The sequence below is a fragment of the Notolepis coatsorum genome (genome assembly GCF_963971535.1).
Source record: "Notolepis coatsorum genome assembly, chromosome: 5".
NCBI classification, from domain to species: domain Eukaryota; kingdom Metazoa; phylum Chordata; class Actinopteri; order Aulopiformes; family Paralepididae; genus Notolepis; species Notolepis coatsorum.
The window spans coordinates 27,573,490-27,596,716 of record NC_140169.1 but is presented as its reverse complement, the minus strand read 5'-3'; the positions used below and the strand labels follow the sequence as shown (position 1 = coordinate 27,596,716).

The window sequence follows — 23,227 nt, the reverse complement described above, 5'->3', positions numbered from 1 at the left end:
GTTCTGAATAGATATAAACTGGCAGCACGTTGGCTGTTCTGAATAGATAGAAACTGTTGACTGTTCTGAATAGATAGAAACTGGCAACACTTTGGCTATTCTGAGTAGATAGAAACTGGCAACACATTGACTGAACTGAGTAGATAGAAACTGTTGACTGTTCTGAATAGATAGAAACTGGCAGCACGTTGGCTGTTCTGAATAGATAGAAACTGGCAGCACGTTGGCTGTTCTGAATAGATAGAAACTGGCAGCACGTTGGCTGTTCTGAATAGATAGAAACTGGCAGCACGTTGGCTGTTCTGAATAGATAGAAACTGGCAACACTTTAGCTATTCTGAGTAGATAGAAACTGGCAACACTTTGGCTGAACTGAGTAGATAGTCCTCTAGCTCTGATCTCTTTGTTGAAAATGTCAATCTATCCCATAATGCAAAGCATCTAGCATCCCCCTTGGCTGTTAGCCAGAATTAGGACTAACATCAGCTACTAAATGTAACGGATAACGCTATTCAGTGTTAATCAAAGATGGTCAAAGTAGTTGGCGTTAGCTGCAACATTTAGTAGCTTACGTTCTAATTCTTTCTAGGTAATGTTAGCGCTAAGGCTAGCTAACAGCAAAAGAGGATGTGCTAAATGCTCTGCATTGTGGGATAGAATAGGTGGATTGAGTGACATCATCAAAGGTGGCAACCATACTTAATACACTCCCCACTCAGGGTGATCAGATCAAACAATACGGGTTGATCAGATCAATATTGAACAATAGAGGTTGATCAGATCGATATTAAACAATATACAGGTTGTTCAGATCAATATTAAACAATAGGCTACAGGTCAATATTAAACAATAACGGTTATTCAGATCAATATTAGACGATGCATGCATGAAGAAAGCTTGATTAAGTAGAATTGAACTTCATAATTCTTATTTGAGTATTGTGGTATACTCTATGGATGCTTTATGAATGCTCTATGGATACTTTATTAATGCTCTATGGATGCTCTATGCTTTTTGCATGCTCTATGATGCTTTATGAATGCTCTATGAATGCTTTAGAGCTCACCGTAGCAGAGTGTGTATGTGGGTAGTTTAGAAATGTAGTTTAAAGCTGTGTATAGAAACCATCTTAAAATTCCGGTATTACATGTGATAGGACTGAATACCAAATGTATATAAACTATTGGTGTTTGTTGGATGGTCAACATACTAATATACAGTACTATGGTATTAATGGTACGAATTAGAAGCAGTAGAGTACTCAAATTGAATATACTATGATATTAAAAATTAATTAGAGGCAGTAGAGTACTCTAATTTACTATGATATTTTGCAGTATTCTAATTTAATATACTATGATATTAAAAACGAATTACAAGCAGTAGAGTACTCTCATTTAATATACTATGGTATTCAAAACGAATTAGAAGCAGTAGAGTACTCTAATTGAATATACTATTTCATTACAAACGAATTATAATCAGTAGAGTACTTTAATATAATATGGCATTAAAAACGAATGAGAAACAGTATGGTTCAGGATAGTTTTTGATTATGTGTTAGTTGGATTGTTGCAGTATGGTTTATTTCAGTGTTAAACTCTCTCTCTCTCTCTCTCTCTCTCTCTCTCTCTCTCTCTCTCTCTCTCTCTCTCTCTCTCTCTCTCTCTCTCTCTCTCTCTCTCTCTCTCTCTCTCTCTCTCTCTCTCTCCAGGGTGCCGATGTCCAACATGTCTACACAGGCGCCAACATTTACACAGCCGCTACAAAGCGTTGTGGCACTAGAGGGTAGTGCTGCAACGTTTGAGGCTCAAGTTAGTGGTAAGGAAAAATTATCTATTTACTTTTATAACCATGAACCCAGCTGTGTAGATCCTGCTGTGTACCAGCTGTGTAATACTATACCTAGTAGCAGAGAAACTGCACACCTGATGACCTAGCTTAGCAGTTTACTGTACATTGCTCTTGATAAAAGTGTCACCTAAAAGCCAACATTGTAACTGCAATTGTCCTGGCTCCAGTTCCTGAGGTGATGATGATGAATAGTTTATTTTCGGTCTTTGTTTACAGATCAATCAAAAACACACTTGTGTGGACTTTCAAAAAAAATAAAAAATAAAAAATAAAAAAAAAATATATATATATCACAAATGTACATATTCAAAGCAAGCTCACACACAAAATCCAAAGTCAATGACCGAAAAAAGGAATAAGCTGAAGCACATGTTTATTTTTGCCTATCCTTTACAATTCTTAAAAACTAAATATACTTTAATATAAGAAAGAAAAACTTAAAATATGCTGCAAGATATAATAATAAAAAAAAAAAAAAACACTGTTCTGTATTAACTAGAGCATTGATTCTGTCCCAAAGGTTCTCCAGTTCCTGAGGTGAGCTGGTTCCGTGATGGCCAGGTTCTTTCTACTGCCGCTCTGCCCGGCGCTCAGATCTCGTTCAGCGACGGCCGCGCTGTTCTGATGATCCCTGCCGTGGCAGCCGCACACAGTGGAAGATATTCCGTGAGAGCCACCAATGGTGCTGGACAAGCCACTAGCACTGCTGAACTCCTCGTTACAGGTGATGACTTGAATATTGATAGAGTGCATGCTGTTATCAAGAATCAAGAATCAGAATCAAGAGGTTTATTTGTCACATACATACCAGGGCATACAGTGAAATGCGGGTGGTCTTCCTAACAGAACTGTCTTGTTTGTCTACAAAGGAGACTGTCAACATAACAGAACTGTCTTGTTTGTCTACAAAGGAGACTGTTAACCTAACAGAACTGTCTTGTTTGTCTACAAAGGAGACAGTCAACATAACAGAACTGTCTTGTTCATCTACAAAGGAGACTGTCAACCTAACAGAGCTGTCTTGTTTGTCTACAGCCGAGACTGCGCCACCCAACTTTGTTCAGAGACTTCAAAGCTCATCAGTGAGACAAGGAAGCCAAGTGAGACTAGATGTCCGTGTGACCGGAATCCCTACACCTGTGGTGAAGTTCTACAGGGAGGGAGCTGAGATACAGAGCTCCCCCGACTTTCAGATCGTTCAAGAAGGAGACCTTTACAGTTTAATGATCGCTGAAGCGTTCCCAGAGGACTCTGGAACATATTCTGTAAATGCTACAAACAGCAGCGGACGGTCCACCTCTACCTGTGAACTACTGGTTCAAGGTAAGGCTGATGCTTTAGATTTCTTGATGTGTTTATCAAGGACTTTTGCTGTACTTTTTAAAGTTGTACATTTGGAATACTCTCTGTCCTCCTTTGGTTTCAATTGATGGCACATCTCTTGTGTAAGAACATTTTACAGTACAGACTGAACAATGAGAAATGTGTTAGAATAAACATTTTATGCAAAATGGCACACGTGAAAACAACCTATTTCACATGTAACAGTGAGGAAAAACAGTGATAACTCAACTGAACTGATACTTAAAAATATCTCATTATATCATCCCATTTAATCACTTAAAGGTAGACTCTGTAATGCCGTCAAACAGTGATCTCTAGGCAAAATAGTCCCCTTTTGGTACTGCGCTTTGTTTACATTTCTTTGTTTTGGTTTGATGTGTGGGTTGGATTTGAGTGACTTTAGGGGAGATGTTACGCCTCAGATCCTGGGGCGTGGCCAGCAATAGTAACCACTCCTGTATATACCCATATACAACCCACATACAAACGCACACTTACTGGAGGACATACATTTATAGAACACCACCCTCTAATGGTCAGACTTTGCAAAAACACATTGCAAGTCCCTTTCAGATGACATGTTGTAGATGTTAAAACGAGGCGTTCGGAGGTTATGACATCATATTTTTTGTCGTGTTGTGAAAACATCTCTGTACTCATGGAAACACCTACCTTTACATCATAACGATATCACTGTACATAATAATACTAATAATAATAATAATAATAATAATAATAATAATAATAATAATAATAATAATAATAATAATAATAATAATAATAATAATGTAACACTGTACATACATCAGATTAGCATTATTACTCAGTAGTACCCATTCATATATATTCTAGTTTAATCACTTGTATATTGCACTTTACTGTTACTTTTGCACTCTGGTTGGATGCCACACTTATTTTCGTTGTACTGTAGGCTACTTGTGCTGTATATGATGACAATACATTTGAATCTAGTCTACTCTAATCTAATGTACTCTAATCTACTCTAATATTATATAATCAAACCTACTCTACTCTACTCTACTCTACTCTACTCTACTCTACTCTACTCTACTCTACTCTACTCTAATATAATATAATCAAACCTACTCTACTCTACTATAATATAATCAAACATACTCTACTCTACTCTAATATAATATAATCAAACCTACTCTACTCTACTCTAATATAATATAATCAAACCTACTCTACTCTACTCTAATATAATATAATCAAACATACTCTACTTTACTCTAATATAATATAATCAAACCTACTCTACTATACTCTACTCTACTCTACTCTACTCTACTCTAATATAATCAAACCTACTATACTCTACTCTACTCTAATATAATATAATCAAACATACTCTACTCTACTCTAATATAATATAATCAAACCTACTCTACTCTACTCTAATATAATATAATCAAACATACTCTACTCTAATATAATATAATCAAACATACTCTACTCTAATATAATATAATCAAACCTACTCTACTCTACTCTACTCTAATATAATCAAACCTACTCTACTCTACTCTAATATAATCAAACCTACTCTACTCTACTATAATATAATCAAACATACTCTACTCTAATATAATATAATCAAACCTACTCTACTCTACTCTACTCTACTCTAATATAATCAAACCTACTCTACTATACTCTAATATAATATAATCAAACATACTCTACTCTACTCTACTCTAATATAATCAAACCTACTCCACTCTACTCTAATATAATCAAACCTACTCTACTCTACTCTAATATAATATAATCAAACATACTCTACTCTACTCTAATATAATCAAACCTACTCTACTCTACTCTACTCTACTCTAATATAATATAATCAAACCTACTCTACTCTACTCTACTCTACTCTAATATAATATAATCAAACCTACTCTACTCTACTCTACTCTACTCTAATATAATATAATCAAACATACTCTACTCTACTCTAATATAATATAATCAAACCTACTCTACTCGACTCTACTCTACTCTACTCTACTCTACTCTACTCTACTCTACTCTACTCTACTCTACTCTACTCTACTCTACTCTACTCTACTCTAATATAATATAATATAATCAAACCTACCCTACTCTACTCTACTCTACTCTAATATAATATAATCAAACCTACTCTACTCTACTCTACTCTACTCTACTCTACTCTACTCTACTCTACTCTAATATAATCAAACCTACTCTACTCTACTCTACTCTACTCTAATATAATCAAACCTACTCTACTATACTCTAATATAATATAATCAAACATACTCTACTCTACTCTACTCTAATATAATCAAACCTACTCTACTCTAATATAATCTAATCAAACATACTCTACTCTACTCTAATATAATCAAACCTACTCTACTCTACTCTACTCTACTCTACTCTAATATAATATAATCAAACCTACTCTACTCTACTCTACTCTACTCTAATATAATATAATCAAACATACTCTACTCTACTCTACTCTAATATAATATAATCAAACCTACTCTACTCGACTCTACTCTACTCTACTCTACTCTACTCTACTCTACTCTACTCTACTCTACTCTACTCTAATATAATATAATCAAACCTACCCTACTCTACTCTACTCTACTCTAATATAATATAATCAAACCTACTCTACTCTACTCTACTCTACTCTACTCTACTCTACTCTAATATAATCAAACCTACTCTACTCTACTCTACTCTACTCTAATATAATCAAACCTACTCTACTATACTCTAATATAATATAATCAAACATACTCTACTCTACTCTACTCTAATATAATCAAACCTACTCCACTCTACTCTAATATAATCAAACCTACTCTACTCTACTCTAATATAATATAATCAAACATACTCTACTCTACTCTAATATAATCAAACCTACTCTACTCTACTCTACTCTACTCTAATATAATATAATCAAACCTACTCTACTCTACTCTACTCTACTCTAATATAATATAATCAAACATACTCTACTCTACTCTAATATAATATAATCAAACATACTCTACTCTACTCTAATATAATATAATCAAACATACTCTACTCTACTCTACTCTAATATAATATAATCAAACCTACTCTACTCGACTCTACTCTACTCTACTCTACTCTACTCTACTCTACTCTACTCTACTCTACTCTACTCTAATATAATATAATCAAACCTACTCTACTCTACTCTACTCTACTCTACTCTACTCTACTCTACTCTACTCTACTCTAATATAATATAATCAAACCTACTCTACTCTACTCTACTCTACTCTACTCTACTCTAATGTGTTGGTTGGACTCTTATATTATTACTTGTATTATGCACATCGTTGCGGGCGAGACCCCCCGCATCTCACTGTATACCTGTATGCCGTGACAAATAAAACTCTTGTTGTATATAATCAAACATTCTCTACTCTACTCTAATATAATATAATCAAACCTACTCTACTCTACTCTACTCTACTCTACTCTACTCTACTCTACTCTACTCTACTCTACTATAATATAATCAAACATACTCTACTCTACTCTAATATAATATAATCAAACCTACTCTACTCTACTCTACTCTACTCTACTCTACTCTACTCTACTCTAATATAATATATTCAAACCTACTCTACTCTACTCTACACTACTCTACTCTAATATAATCAAACCTACTCTACTCTACTCTACTCTAATATAATCAAACCTACTCTACTCTACTCTACTCTACTCTACTCTACTCTACTCTACTCTACTCTACTCTACTCTACTCTACTCTACTCTACTCTACTCTACTTAAGCATTACATCACACGCAGGAGTGGTTTGTGACCAATAAACCATGCCTAGGGGTGGTTGTTAGGCCCGAGGCGCAGCCGAGGGTCGTTAGACCCCCCTAGGCATGGTTTATTGGTCACAAATCACGACTGCACGTGGTGTAAAGCTTTTATACAACTGCCAGATTCATCCAACCTTATTTCTATACAATAAACACACATTAATCGAAGATTTATTGAAAAAACCATCCGCCAGAAAAAGTAGTTCCCACAACTCCATGTGGAAGCAGCTTGAAGTGCATCCAACCAAACTAACACATCCAACTGTGTATTATTGGAATGATTGAGAGAAGTTGCCTCATGTGGAAGCAGCTTGAAGTGCATCCAACCAACTAACACATCCAACTGTGTATTATTGGAATGATTGATTGAAAATTTTATTACCAGATGCAAAGTAGGTAAAACAAATTAAAACGTTTTCTTTGCCCTATAGGAAAAAAACGTTTTCTTCGCCCTATTTTTTTATTTCTTTCTTTTAGCCTAAACTTAACCAGTTGGAAACCAGGGGTACAGTAATAAAATTAGCAATCAATCAATTCAATAGACCATGCTCACTTAAAACAGCGCTGCTTCTCTCTCAGTCTGACTCCCCCGCTGTTGCAGACAGGAGTGTATGTGTGTGTGTGCGTGTGTGTGTGTGTGTGTGTGTGTCACAGTGTGTGTGTGCGTGTGTGTGTGTATGTGTGTGTGTGTGTGTGTGTGTGTGTGTATGTGTGTGTGTGTGTTTGTGGGTACGCCAGCGACAGTGTGAGAGAGAACGCTGCAGTCAGTAGAAAGTAGGAAGGAAGACATTTAAATCAATCAATTAATCTATCAATCAATCCGCGATTTTTCTTTTGTTCTAGATTGAGTCAAGACCCATCAATTACATCATCCAACATTGTTTAAAATACTAACACATTCCCCTTGACAGAATCGCTTCATATTTAGTCGTTATGGTGCTTTCAACATAACCATTTGTTGTCCGCGATCCTGTTTTCTCCCGGAGTGAGCCGGGGAGGTTTATGTGATTCGGTTGTGGGCGGGTCCTGAGCCCAGGACCGTGGATTGTTGCCAATAAAGACGTGTGAATGGCCAATCAGAATCGAGAAATTTGCATGCCGTTGTATAATCTAATGTAATGTGTCTCTGTGTACCTTTAGGTGAGGAAGCCGTTCCTGCTAAGAAAACCAAGACTGTGGTTTCTACCTCTCAGATCTCACAGACTCGCCAGACAAGAGTAGAGAAGGTATTTAAACATCCAGAGCAACATACCGCACACAACACTAGTATGTTACAAGGCGAATAACCTCTGACCTCTGACCTCTCTCCTTTCAGAAAATGGAAGCTTCTTTCCAGGCTACCACCATGATGGAGATGCAGATCGAAGGAGGCGTCATGACCCAGCAGTTGGCACACAAGACTCCCCCTCGTGTTCCTCCCAAGCCCACCTCCATGTCCCCCACCCCACCATCGCTGGTGGCCCGGGTGGCTGGAGGACGTCACCAGTCCCCTTCACCCGTCAGACACGTGAAGGGTCCCACTCTCGCACCCGTCAGGTCAGGAGAAAATGTCAAATAAATTATTCATGTTGCAATACGAGAGATAGCAATATCCATATGGTGAATACTGCAATATGGAATTTTTTTATTCATCATTTAAATACATTTTACTTTGAATAAATAAGCTTTTTTTATAGTAATTCTTAAAATACATAATAATAAACGCAAGATGATGATTATATAAATCCTGACATGTGTGATTGGTAGGGGTGTAAAGGTACACGTATCTGTACCGAAACGAACAAGTTTCAGTGTGTACCGTACCGAACCGAACAAGTTTCAGTGTGTACTGTACCGTACCGAACGGCTGTGTAGTGTACCGAATGAATACAACGGTATGTTAACCACTAACGACCGCCCACCGGGGGCTGTTTTTTTCACAATCTAATATAATAATGATTATTATTATGATTTTTTTTTACAAGTCGATTATTAATTTCAATATAGAATATTCGTTGACAGCCCTACAAGTACAATTAGTTACTGCACACTACATCACCCCTGAGTGGAACATGGAAAGCCAAACTTTCCCCCACTGTACCGAAAACCGTACCGAACCTTGACTTCAAAACCTGTCCTCCTTCCATCCCCAGGCCTACCACTCCCACCTCCAGACTGTCAGTCTCCCCCATCAGGCCAGTGAAGTCCCCCCTCACACGCAGACATGTAGCGCTAGGAGCAGATGTCCTGCCCCCCTGGAAGCAGGGAGAATATCTGGCTGAGGCCAGCTACAGCTCCAGCACCATGTCCAGCGCCATGGCCACTGGCATGTCCACCAGCATGGCCACTGGCATGTCCACCAGCATGGTCACTGGCATGTCCAGCAGCGCCATGTCCAGCTCCATGTCCAGCGGTATGGCCACCGGCATGTCCAGCAGCGCCATGGCCACCGGCATGTCCAGCAGTGCCATGTCCAGCAGCGCCATGTCCAGCAGCGCCATGTCCAGCAGCGCCATGTCCAGCAGCGCCATGTCCAGCAGCGCCATGTCTAGCTCCACCCAGATACAGAGCTCCGCCACCATGGAGCGCTCCTGGGAACAAGTGTCTGCTGTGAGACAGGTAAGAGAGAGACCACATCGCCCTCTAGTGACTGTGGAAAGGGACGGCATGTCTTGTTAACATGCATCTTCTTGATAAAGATTAAAGGTGCTATATATTACTTATAAAGGTGCTATATTTATGTAGCAATCATTAAAAAATGTATACACCCACAGAGGGTGTGGAATAAAAGTATTGCTCCCCCCCCCCAAAAAATTATTGATGAATGAATTTATCATTTAAAAAAGTTTGGCGGGTCCAAAATGTATGTTTACATGTTGTGTGCATGTATGTATCCCACTTCCCATTTCCCCACGTGGAATGCACCTGATTGGATAAATTACATGCTGGTGCTCTAGTGTGACATCTAGTGGCTGAATGTTATCTATAGCACCTTTAAATCCAATTGAATTGATAACTTTAGAACTGAGAGAAAAAGTTAATGTTAAATGCCTCTTGGTTGTGTGATATCTGTGACTGAGTGTTGAGTGTCTGTTGACTCATGACAGGATGTTCTAGCATTTTGGCCTCTTTTTCAAGATACAATTCCTTCTTGATAATGAGATGCCTAATACTCTATTCTCCAAGAACCATCCAAAACCTCTCCTCGCGTGATGTGAATGTCCAAAGGAAAGGTCTTGTGTTTTGTACCTGACTAACCCAACATGTACGTTAGCAGCAGCATGGTCAGAATGGCGGTGACAGGAGCTTAGCCGTGGCTACTGTGGTAGCAGCCGTGGATCACGCTCGCAGCCGCAGCCCCTACCACACCGACACCCTGGCTGTGGCCTCAGAGTCTGAGCAGATCCAGGTAGCTCAGACTGAAACCTCACCTCCATCTGTTTCCTCCATCCCGACTCCTGCTTTCATCTACACTTGGATTCATTCTCTTCTCTGTCTTTCCCTTTGTCACGTGATAAATAATTTTGTTACCTTCAGTATATCTGATCTCCTTCATACCAGAACACTTCATCATCCATCAATTCAATCAAACTTTCCCTACTTGACCATAAAATTATACCTTTTCTAACATACAGTATGATGACAGAGTTTGTCTGCAATGCCACAGGTAACGGATTTGATTTGGTTGTCGGATGCCACGTAGCTGCTAAGCCCACTGATGGAATTACCCCAGACGTCTCTGGTTCTACCCAGACGAAGAGAGAACATGATTGAACACCTGGACATGATTACACATGTTAATTATAGTGATCGAGTGGATTACTGGGTGACACAGTTAGGGGCTGTCGAGGGAGAAATCGATGACCCTGAAATCTTCCAAGAAGATGATATGGATTTGAGTGACCATGATATCAAGGATAGGAGCCGTCATGGTATCACAAATACTTTCACCAGTCCAGACATCTTCACCAATGAGACATGTGGTAGCCAGGAATTGGACATGGTCATACCAGATGTTAGGGTCATAGATTCAAGATTCAAGAGTTTTATTTGTCACATACACTATACTATACACAAGACATGCAGTGAAATGTAGGTGGCCATGCCCGCCTCGATTGTGCAAAAATACAAATATACAGATCTGTTCATCTGTTCATTCATATTCAGATCATACCAGAGGTTAGTGTCATATCAGATAATAGGTTAATTCTTGATGAACCTGCTTAAAATCATCCAGAGATTGTGACGCCACCAGATGATTTAAACCAAGAGACGATGGAGGACATGGAATCACCGGAACATTTCATCTATGAAGATACCTCCTCTACTATAATCTATGAAGATACCTCCTCTACTATAATCTATGAATATACCTCTCCTGCTTTAATCTATGAAGATACCTCTCCTGCTTTAATCTATGAAGATACCTCCCCTGCTTTAATCTATGAAGATACCTCCCCTGCTTTAATCTATGAAGATACCTCCTCTACTATAATCTATGAAGATACCTCTCCTGCTTTAATCTATGAAGATATCTCCCCTGCTTTAATCTATGAAGATACCTCCCCTGCTTTAATCTATGAAGATACCTCCCCTGCTTTAATCTATGAAGATACCTCCTCTACTATAATCTATGAAGATACCTCTCCTGCTTTAATCTATGAAGATATCTCCCCTGCTTTAATCTATGAAGATACCTCTCCTGCTTTAATATATGAAGATACCTCCCCTGCTTTAATATATGAAGATACCTCCCCTGCTTTAATCTATGAAGATACCTCCCCTGCTTTAATATATGAAGATACCTCCCCTGCTTTAATATATGAAGATACCTCCCCTGCTTTAATCTATGAAGATACCTCTCCTGCTTTAATATATGAAGATACCTCTCCTGCTTTAATCTATGAAGATACCTCCCCTGCTTTAATCTATGAAGATACCTCCCCTGCTTTAATCTATGAAGATACCTCCTCTACTATAATCTATGAAGATACCTCCCCTGCTTTAATCTATGAAGATACCTCCCCTGCTTTAATCTATGAAGATACCTCTCCTGCTTTAATCTATGAAGATATCTCCCCTGCTTTAATCTATGAAGATACCTCCCCTGCTTTAATCTATGAAGATATCTCCCCTGCTTTAATATATGAAGATACATCCCCTGCTTTAATATATGAAGATACCTCCCCTGCTTTAATCTATGCAGATATCTCTCCTGCCTTTAAAGATGAAGACACCTCCCTTGTTTATAACCAAGATGAGATTTGTCTTGGTCCGAATGAACAGATGTCTCATTTCTACAACAGAAGCATTGCCTGTGGTTTGACCGAAGACAGCTGCCCTGTTTCTAACCAAGAGGAGATGTTCCTTGGTCCAAAGGAACAGCTGTCTCCTGGTTTTAACCAAAACATACCCCTTGGTTCAGAAGAACAGCGGTCCCTTTGTTATAACCAAAACATGTCCCTTTGTTCAAAAGAACAGCTGTCTTCTTGTTACAACCAACACATTTCATGACACGTTTCTTTCCCTTGGATGGAATGAAGAGATCTCCCCTGTTTTTGTCCAATACCTCTCTTCTCCTTCCAGCCCATGGCCACTGAGGAGCAGGTATCTGTAGATGTCTTCTGAGTGGATACAACACGCTCTATGACAGTCTTTTCATCCATAGAGCACTTTCACCACAGTCCTGATAGTCGTTCATCTTTCATGGCACCTCACTTCTCTGTATTGTTTTGTCAAGCAGCACGTCACAGCTCATTGACGGACTTATCCACCTCATAAAAACTCTGTCTGGTTGTGATGGACTAACAATATCAACAATATTCTGTTGAGATGCTGCTTCTTTGTCTGGTTTGTTCTCTCAACCTGGCTGCTCTGGGGTCTATTGTGTCTACAGGGTGAGGGAGGGATTAAAGCTGAAGCGGTGGCCACTGTGATGGCCGCTGTGGACCTCGCACGTGTCCGTCAGCCTGTGCATGCAGAGGCTGATGAAGCTGATGAAGAGGCTGGTCATATGCCTCCCGCTGCTCAAATCATTTTCCCAGACTCGACCTTGCAGGTGTCCGAGGTTAGACAGGCCTTCAGTGCAAAAATATGACAAGCTAAACAAGTGATTCTATCTTGTATTCAGACTTGTCAAGCTCATTTAGATTTTGACCTGATACTTTAAGACACATTTATCTTACTGCATTTGCAGATCATTTTGCTGATCTCGAGTATAGTTTTGTGGTATTCTGAATGAATAGAATAATACAAAATGAGGAAATAAAGCACTATAACACCGGCTTCCAGTAACATCTTTAGAGGAGAAGTTCAATGATTGAGAAGCAAGTGAAAATTCTTGAATTCAGCAACATGACAGTCAGTACATTAAGATAATTTAAGATACGTTGAAATGTCCAAATCCAAAGTAAAGTCACTTGCCGAGCTTTTTGTTATTTTTAATTATACTATAGATATATAAGCTGTTTCCTATTATCTGGGGGCATAACCACCTGACCTTTGTTGGCTACTTCAGATGCACGCAAGAACCACAGAAACCACAGAAACCACAGAAGGCATTGTGGACACTGGTTTCGCCCATGTGGACACTGGTTTCGCCCATGTGGACACTGGCTTCACCCATGTGGACACTGGCTTCACCCATGTGGACACTGGCTTCACCCATGTGGACGCTGGCCTCGCCCCGTCCCCTATCCCACATTTCACAGTTTCTAAAGTTACTGTCCCTAAACCTGAGCCTAGCTACGAGGTAAGACCAGGCAACATCGGGCAAGCAGTATGAAATAATTTACTGGGATACTTATGGATACCATAAATACGTTGAATTGGATTTATTTCCGTTTTAATCTAAACCTGAATATAATACACCGTATCACCAGCTAACAGTATTGTGCTAAAATAATATCAGTACACCTAATTGGAATCTTACTCAAGCCAGATCAGACTTCAAGATTATTTGGTATCACTGCTTGCCTGAGATGCAGAAGTTCTATCTTTGTGAACCGTAGTTTAGAAATAATATGATTTACACAAAATAACCTAATTAATTTTCTTGTTTTTCTCTCTCAATTAATTCATAAACATACACAATTAATTATCCATCTTACAATCATCTATTTTCACATTTTGTATGTAGATGTTGAATTCCATTCATTTTCTTCCATCGTAGATTTAATAAGACTAACGTTAGACCCCTGCCCCCTGTGTCGTGGCTAAACCAAAAATAAATCATGACGTTCAAAGTGTAGTTGGTGATGATGGTAATTGGTAACACTGTTCTCCTTGGGTTGGTCAGGTGTCCAGAGCAGGCTCAGCTATTGCTACTCTGCACAAAGAGTTATCCACTTCCGCCACTGCTAGAAAGATCATCAGACCGGTCAAGTCTCCCAGTCCTTGTCGTAAGGTCGTGGAGACTGGAGTGACGCCGGAGCCGACCCCTCCCCCATTTAGAGACCCCAGATATGAGGCTCACTATGACACTCAGTTACAGGCAGGGGTGGCTTACACAGGGGGAGCGGAGACAATGTATGAGGAGGAGGAATGGGAAACACAGGTTTGTAAACGCAGCTAAACATGCTGAATATACATCAAATCAACCCAAGATGACCCCAGATCAGGGACTTCACCTAACAGGATCATACAGTTAGCCTGATAGATTTACAAAAAACATTACAGAAAAACCGCTGTAATATTGTTCATAATTATCAATATATCAATATGACTGAATAACATTCCTGAACCTAATATAAAAATGATGTTGTACTGATTCAAATCCAAAACATCAAGATATTGTTAAATCAAGTTATCTGGCTAACTGTATGATCCTGCTGTGAAAGACTCCTGATGTTCAACGTCAAGATCTGGAGCAGATTGGGTTATAACCAGATATTCTGTTCTGGTGTAAATAAACAATCATCCCTATTCAGCTTCTAACCCCAACCCTAGATAAACAATCATCCCTCTTCAGCTTCTAACCCCAACCCTAGATAAGCAATCATCCCTCTTCAGCTTCTAATCCCAGCACTAGATAAACAATCATCCCTCTTCAGCCTCTAACCCTGAGCCTATATAAACAATCATCCCTCTTCAGCTTCTAACCCCAACCCTAGATAAACAATCATCCCTCTTCAGCCTCTAACCCTGAGCCTATATAAACAATCATCCCTCTTCAGCTTCTAACCCCAACCCTAGATAAACAATCATCCCTATTCAGCTTCTAACCCCAACCCTAGATAAACAATCATCCCTATTCAGCTTCTAACCCCAACCCTAGATAAACAATCATCCCTCTTCAGCTTCTAATCCCAGCCCTATATAAACAATCATCCCTATTCAGTTTCTAACCCCAACCCTAAATAAACAATCATCCCTCTTCAGTTTCTAACCCTAAGCCCTAGATAAACAATCAACTCCCTCAGCCTCTAACCCTGAGCCTAAATAAACAATCATCCCTCTTCAGCCTCTAACCCTGAGCCTAAATAAACAATCATCCCTCTTCAGCCTCTAACCCTGAGCCTAAATAAACAATCATCCCTCTTCAGCCTCTAACCCTGAGCCTAAATAAACAATCATCCCTCTTCAGCCTCTAACCCTGAGCCTAAATAAACAATCATCCCTCTTCAGCCTCTAACCGTGCTCCTCAATGGCAACTGAAAACCTCCATCTCGCCTCTTCACTCCCTTCATCCTGCCTTCCACATTGCTCTTTGCACGTTATCTTGTTCCACAGCTTAACATGTTGGCTGTGAGCATCTTGTTCCTTTTCCACGGTGTGTTTGTCACATTATGGAAGCTGTGCTCTCTATTCTAAAAGGTGTAGTATTTAGATGTAGTATATTAACTACCTGGGAGATAATGAATTGGTGTGGGTTCTACAGGTAATGACGGCTGCAGTTGGTGCTTCCGCCATAGAGGGCGCTGTCCCACCCACTCTAGTGGCTGTAAGTATGAACTTCTCTGCATGCACATTATATTAACGTTTAACCCTTTCACTGTCACACTACCAAAGGGTTAACCCTTTCACTACCACACCATCAAAGGGTTAACCGTCTATGTATTTCACTGCGACACTACATAATGTTAACCCTTTCACAACCACACTACAGAAGGTTAACCTTTCACTACCACACTACAGACGGTTAACCGTAGTGTGTTAGTTAGTTCTGTAGTGTGTTAGTGAAAGGTTTAATCATGTAGCACGCTCTCTTATCAGAGTGACATACGTAGAACGAGCTCAGATTCTAGTTTCGTTAATGTAGCAAGTGGCCAATATTGAGGAGTATCGAGGGCAATTACACAGTGGCCAGTAAGTAGCCTGGAAATAAATGTCAACAAAAGCTTCCATCTATTGATTGATTGATTGGACATTTTATTAACAGATTGCAGAATGGGTACATTACAGTACGGCTCAATACACACAATTGTTAAGGGGATGCAGACCAGAGAAAGACTTTCGTCTTGTTTACATCACGGCCCCCCATTTTCAATTCATAACATTTATGACATACACGACATACAGATATACAGTACTGTTACATCCAGACATTTATGACATACAAGATATACAAATATACAGTACTGTTTATTTACAGACAGACAGTTTCTAAAAGAGAATATATACATCTGAGTTGGAGGAAACTGTACATTGGCAGATACTATGGCTATTTCTTCATCAGGGAACATGACACAGTCTGATTACTGTGAACCAACCTGTGATATAGATGTTCCTTATGTATGTATAGTTATTTCCGTGGATTTGAATTGTGTTTTGTCTTCAGGGCTTGAAAAACACAAACGTGACAGAGGGTGAGTCCCTGACCCTGGAGTGCCAGATCTCAGGTCACCCAGCCCCCAGCATCATGTGGTTCAGAGAGGACTACAAGATCGAGAGTTCCATTGACTTCCAGATCAGCTATCAGAGTGGATTTGCCCGTCTGGTGATCCGCGAGGCCTTCGCTGAAGACAGCGGCCGCTTCACCTGCACGGCCACCAGCGAGGCTGGAACCGTTAGCACATCCTGCTACCTGCTCGTCCAAGGTCAGTATTACAACCAACTAGGGCTGACTGTTCTTAAATTATTTGTTAACTAATAGGTCTTTGTGATTAGTTACATTTTTGAATGATTAAATTAATGAATACATTTGAATGATTAAAAAAAGGTTTCAAATTAGGTTTCAAAGTCCACATTTAGCCAGAATTACAGTGATAGTGGAGACTGAGCCTTGTGTTTGTGTTCCAGTTTCTGAAGAGATCGAGAGCAGAGAGGAGATGACTGTGGTCTCCGGACACGTTGAGACCGCCCAGCTGTGAGTACACACATTATAAATAGATTGCTTTAGATCAGCAGTTAAACTACGGGTCGCGACCCAAAGTGGGGTCGTGGGTAGGTGACGGTGGCAAGTAAAAAATATGCCTTGTTTTATAAATGTGTATTGATAACATAACATAGCTAATAGTGCGGCTGAGTGGCGCAGTGGGCAAGGCGCTCGCCACTAACGCATGAGATGCTGGTATCGAGCCCAGCTCTCGGCATTGCTACCGGCTTGGCCGGTCGTCATACTAACACAATTGGCAGTGTTATAGGGTGGGAAAGCCGGTAGGTGGGGATTGGACGTTGTGGACAGCGACTCCTACAGGTCGGTTGGTGTGCCTGTACAGCAGAATCAGGAAGTATCGGGGGCAGCCTGAGCCTCCCACGGCGTCCACGCGTTACTCCTCGCCGCTGAGAGATCACGCTGTTCAGGTTAAGAGATGCGACAGCTGCCTCCTCGTGTACCGGAGGGGACATGTGATGCAAGGCTTGGTCCTCACTGCAGCCGACCAGTGGGAGGCATAGTCTAGCAACGTTCAAGACAGGGGAGGGGAGAATTGAAGGGGAGAATTGGCGAGGCGAAATTGGGATGGGAGAAAAATAGAAAATAAGGAGAAAAAGTGGATAAAAAAAAATAACAGCTAATAGTAATAAAATGTTCTAATAAATATGCATGATCAAGTTCAACAACGTGTGCTTTTATTTTGATATTCCTTAATTCCACATTGAAATTACGCGATACATTAAGTGTGGGGTCGCCAAAAAAAATCCTAAATAAAATGGGGTTGTGGTATAAAAAAAGTTTGAGAACCCCTGCTTTAGATAGAATGTCTTGACCAGGACTCTCTGGAAGAAGAGATCTTGTATTTCAACGGGACCTTTCTGACTAGATAAAGGGTAAATATAATAACTAATAGTCCATCCTCTTCCAGAGTGACAGAGGAAGCTCGTCTGGAGACCATGTCCCAGGCGAGCGGAGGAGCTGAGTGGGAAGAAGAAGCTGGCCCAGCTGCTGCTCCCTTCTTCATCCAGAAGCTCAGCGTCCAGAAGCTGGTGGAAGGAGGAAGTGTTGTCTTCTGCTGCCAGATCGGAGGAAGCCCCAAACCAAATATTATCTGGAAGAAGAGTGGCGTGCCCCTGACTACCGGATACAGGTACCTTCATCACTTTGTCTCTGTGTAATATGAACAGATAAACTCATTAATGTCTACTGGATATTACATGTTTTACAATATATATATATATTACAATGTTTCTTTGCTTTTTGCCCAGTCCTGCCGTTTTGTATTGTCCTGATCAGACCCCTCAATGTTTCATTGATTGATTGATTGATTGAAAAGTTTATTAACAGATTGCAGAATGGGTACAGTACAGTACAGCTCAATACATACAATTGTTAAGGGGATGCAGACCAGAGAAAGACTTTCGTCTTGTTTACATCAGGGTCCCCCATTTTCAATTCATCATATGACACACACGACATACAGATAGACAGTACTGCTACATCTATACATTTATGACATACCAGATTTGCAAATACAGTACTGTTTGTGATACTAAAAAAAATCCAGAAAAAGAGTGTATATACATTTGACATAGAAACTGTACATTGGAGGAGGTTGGGTAGGTGGGGTGGGGTTGGGTGGGGCTGTACATTGGAGGTGAGGGGGGTTGGGTAGGGGGGGGGACACTGTACACTGTACATTGGAATACTGACATACATTTGACATAGAAATTGTACATTGGAGGAGGTTGGGTAGGTGGGGTGGGGTTGGGTGGGGCTGTACATTGGAGGTGGGGGGGGGGGGGGTTGTGTAGGGACACACACACACTGTACATTGGAATACTGACAAAGCCATACTTGGTCTTTACTGTACAACTAGGTTAGGACATTTGTAGGGGCCAGTTTCGAATTGCAGTCTCCCGTAGGTGTTCTTTGAGAGTGTTTTTGAAAGTGGGTAGTGATTCACATTCCTTTACAGCTCTGGGTAGGGCGTTCCACATTGATGTGGCATAATTGCGAAACGTGTTTAGTCCCTTGTTTGAGCCGAATCTGGGTTTTACATGATTTATGGAGCTCCCTCTGGTGTTGTGATCGTGGTATTCACTGACCTTTGGGAAGTATTTTGACATGTACATGGGTACCTTGGTCGTGTAGTGTATCTTGTAGACCAGGCCCATTGCAAGTTGCTGTACTCTGTCGTCTACTCTAAGCCATCCTAGGTTGGCAAAGTGGGCAGGGGTGAGGTGGGTTCTAGGAGTCAGGTCAAGCAGTAGTCTGACTAGTTTGTTTTGAGATGTTTGTAATTTGGTTTTTAGTGCCTTTGAGGTGCTTTGGTACCATGAGGTGCAAGCATAGTCGTAGTACCCTTGAATGAGTGCTCCTGCCAGAGTCTTCAGGGTATTCTTGTTTACCAGAGAGGAGATCCGGTACAAGAATCGAGTTCGTTGGTTGACTTTTTTTATTACATTGGATGCCATTTTGTCACAGGAAAGATTAGCCTCTAGGATGGAACCCAGGTAGGTAATTTCATCTTTCCTTGTGACAATATTGTCACCCCCTGTAACTGAGAAGAGTTTGTTATTTGAACCGAAGAGAATGGACTCTGTTTTGCCCATGTGTAATGATAGTTTGTTGTCGGTGAGCCATATGCAGATTTTGCCTAGTTCCGAGCTGAGGGTTTTTTCAACATGTAACTTGTTCTTGTCAGAGACCAGCAGGGCTGAGTCGTCCGCAAACAGGAACAAGTTGCAGTCACAAGCTGACGACATGTCATTTGCATAAATTAGGAACAGTAGCGGTCCTAGTATGCTTCCTTGTGGAACACCACAGTTCACTGTGAGGGGGGGGGGGGGGGGGATAGGGTACAGTTTACCTCCACCATCTGCTCTCTCCCCTCCAGGTAGGATTGTATCCAGCTCACTGATAAACTATCAAAACCAATTGCTTTTAGCTTGTCAATCAGAATGGTGTGATTGACAGTGTCGAAGGCCTTTTGTAGGTCCAGCATGACCATGCCGCAGTATTTGCCCGCGTCCACCTCTTGCTTGATGTGGTCGTTCAAATAGAGAAGGCATGTGTCAGTGGAGTGGGATGTTCTGAAGCCAGATTGGAATTCGTAGATTAGATTTCTTTCCGCGAGGTACTTTTCGACCTGTTCGTATACTATTTTTTCCATGACTTTCGAGATGGATGTAAGGATAGAAACAGGGTGGTAGTTGCCTGGGTCTAATTTGCTGCCCTGCCTGGGTCTAATTTGCTGCCCATTCATTAGTGTGTGTTTTCTCACCATCCATCAGATACAAAGTGACCTACAAGAAGGAGACTGGCGAGTGCAAGCTGGAGATCTCCATGACCTTCGCTGACGATGCAGGAGAATATGCCGTCTTCGCCAAGAACGCACATGGAGAAGCCTCTGCCTCAGCCAGTCTGCTGGAGGAAGGTACGTCACCGCAGACCTCAGATGATCCAGTGTGTTGTGGGGGATACACCTGCAGGCTTAGTGACAGAGTTTCCATGGCACAGGTCGTTCATGAGGCAGATGCAGGGCTTTCATCAGAATGTAAAAAGGCTTTGAACCAGAATAATTTACTTTCACTTATGTAACAGCAAAGATAGATAATAATGAAGACACATTAAAAGCTGCACTAATGGGGTGGAAATGGAACAGTGACTTATATTTCGTATCTATAAAGGAACAGTTACGTTTGACTTGTATCTCATATCCTTGGACTGTTGTGCTCTGGTAACAGAGGAATATGAAGTCTACATGAAGAAACAGGAAGTCCAGATGATGGTCCAGGAGCCCAGAGAGGGAGACGTGCCACCAGTCACTGTGACGGAGGCGGGGCAGTGGACCACCACCACCACCATCTCTGGACAGGTGGGAAGCAAACAGCATACAACACAGGTCGACTGCAAGCGTTCATTTTTAACAGCACTCAGATATAGTAGATATTCTGAGTGTACTGGTAAATCTTGTTGGTCTTGGATCTTCTAACCCCTTGGAACTGAATTTCATGATCCAGATTGCATGATACCATTTGGGGGGTTAGTATGAGTAAGTTATTAGTATCGAGACAGAGTTACCATATCAAATATCTTGTCTACAGGAATTCCACCTTTCTATCAGAGAGGAGAGGATCATCCAGGAGATTGAGGTTCGCATCATGATGATTACCTACAGTGACATTGTAACAGAGGATGGAGAAATGATGGTGACTATAGTTGAACAGGAAGCTGTGGAGTCAGACTTCGACACTAGAGTAAAAAACTACAGGATCATGGAGGGAATGGGCGTCACTTTCCACTGCAAGATGGCAGGATCGCCGCTACCCAAGGTAATCATTCATTCTGAGAATAATGGTCAAATAATGGTAATATCTTTTAAAAGTGGCTGATTTTCATGAAGCCTTCTCTTGTTTTTGTGTCTTTCTAAAGATTGCTTGGTACAAAAATGGCAACCGTATCAAACACGGTGGCCGTTACCAGATGGAGGTTCTTCGCGATGGAAGAGCCAGCCTCCGTCTTTCTGTGGTGTTGCCAGAGGATGAAGGTGTTTACACAGCCTTTGCCAGCAACATGAAGGGAAATGCTGTCAGCTCAGGGAAACTGTATGTGGAGGCCTCTGAAGCAGGAGCACCTCAGAGATACACACCCCAGCCAGCAATGCAGAGAATCAGGTAGGATCTCATACATTCAAAGTATTGATAAATCCTCACAGATAACATTTAAAAGGCATCAATATTTTAATGGTTGACTGTCATATTTTTCAGGTCCACATCTCCTCGTTCTATGAGTCGCTCCCCTGGACGTTCTTCAAGTCGCTCCCCTGGAGTTTCCCCTGCTCGCAGGCTTGATGAGACAGACGAGGCTCAACTGGAGAGACTCTACAAGCCTGTGTTTGTCTTGAAGCCTTCTGCATTCAAGTGCTCTGAGGGAAAAACAGCCAGATTTGACCTCAAGGTCGTTGGAAGACCAATGCCTGACACGTACTGGTTCCACAATGGTAAGTGCTGAAATGATCTTTACTCAACACTAAATGTGTTTTAAAAAGAAGAAAACAGATCAACTTCTCCAGTTGATACACATATGCTCTCCATCACAGGACAACAGGTGGTCAGTGACCATAACCACAAGATAGTGGTGAAGGAAGATGGAACTCAGTCCCTGATCATAGTTCCAGCCATGCCCCATGACTCTGGAGAGTGGACGGTTGTAGCTCAGAACAGAGCTGGAAAAGCGTCCATCTCCACGACTCTCACAGTTGACGGTAAGACCACACTGCAGGTCCCGTATGCTACTTTAGCTTTTAGACAAATTGTCCTACCTGTGAACATCTATGAACACATCATTTTCAACTTTCTTGACCGATTATGTTTTTAAACGCCCACAGCTAAAGAGACCCTGCTGCGCCCCCAGTTCCTGGAGAAGCTGAAGAACATCAGTGTTAGGCAAGGAACTCTGGTCGAGCTGGCTGTCAAGGCCATTGGAAACCCCCTCCCTGACATCGTCTGGCTGAAGAACAGTGACATTATCTCCCCACACAAGCACCCAAATATCAAGTATGTTATGTATGAATGTAACGGCAGTTATATCCATTGATATATAAATAAATGTCTGTTATTGCTGTTATATTTATGTAATTTCTGGGGGCAATAGCACTTCCAATGACTTAATCTAATTTGAAATGCTATTTCAAAGTTATGACAAAGAATAGTAATGATAAACAATTTGAAGTTAAATATACTAACAAATACATTTTGTAAACATTTATATAAAGAGAGCACCATGCACACTGTGTTGAGATTGTTTATTAGTAGACCTGTGGACCTGAGGAAGATTATTTGGGATTGAAATGT

The 23,227-nt window shown here is 40.8% G+C and overlaps 1 protein-coding gene across 1 annotated transcript in view; it reads left to right on the top strand.

Annotated features, from left to right (window-relative positions):
• Window positions 1–1,731: 1,731 nt before the first annotated feature.
• The window catches only part of LOC311228135 (titin-like), a gene marked incomplete at its 5' end in the record, with an annotated part of 258,753 nt that continues 237,257 nt past the window's right edge, over window positions 1,732–23,227 (top strand). The window contains 21 exon segments of the mRNA XM_084314050.1: window positions 1,732–1,822; window positions 2,376–2,579; window positions 2,891–3,178; window positions 8,216–8,301; window positions 8,391–8,611; window positions 9,208–9,673; window positions 10,329–10,463; window positions 12,641–12,661; window positions 12,951–13,121; window positions 13,572–13,805; window positions 15,933–15,995; window positions 16,833–17,091; window positions 17,294–17,360; window positions 18,298–18,519; window positions 20,666–20,808; window positions 21,119–21,249; window positions 21,479–21,706; window positions 21,807–22,048; window positions 22,142–22,374; window positions 22,474–22,638; window positions 22,762–22,930. Coding sequence (XP_084170176.1) covers window positions 1,732–1,822; window positions 2,376–2,579; window positions 2,891–3,178; window positions 8,216–8,301; window positions 8,391–8,611; window positions 9,208–9,673; window positions 10,329–10,463; window positions 12,641–12,661; window positions 12,951–13,121; window positions 13,572–13,805; window positions 15,933–15,995; window positions 16,833–17,091; window positions 17,294–17,360; window positions 18,298–18,519; window positions 20,666–20,808; window positions 21,119–21,249; window positions 21,479–21,706; window positions 21,807–22,048; window positions 22,142–22,374; window positions 22,474–22,638; window positions 22,762–22,930 — 3,839 coding nt within the window.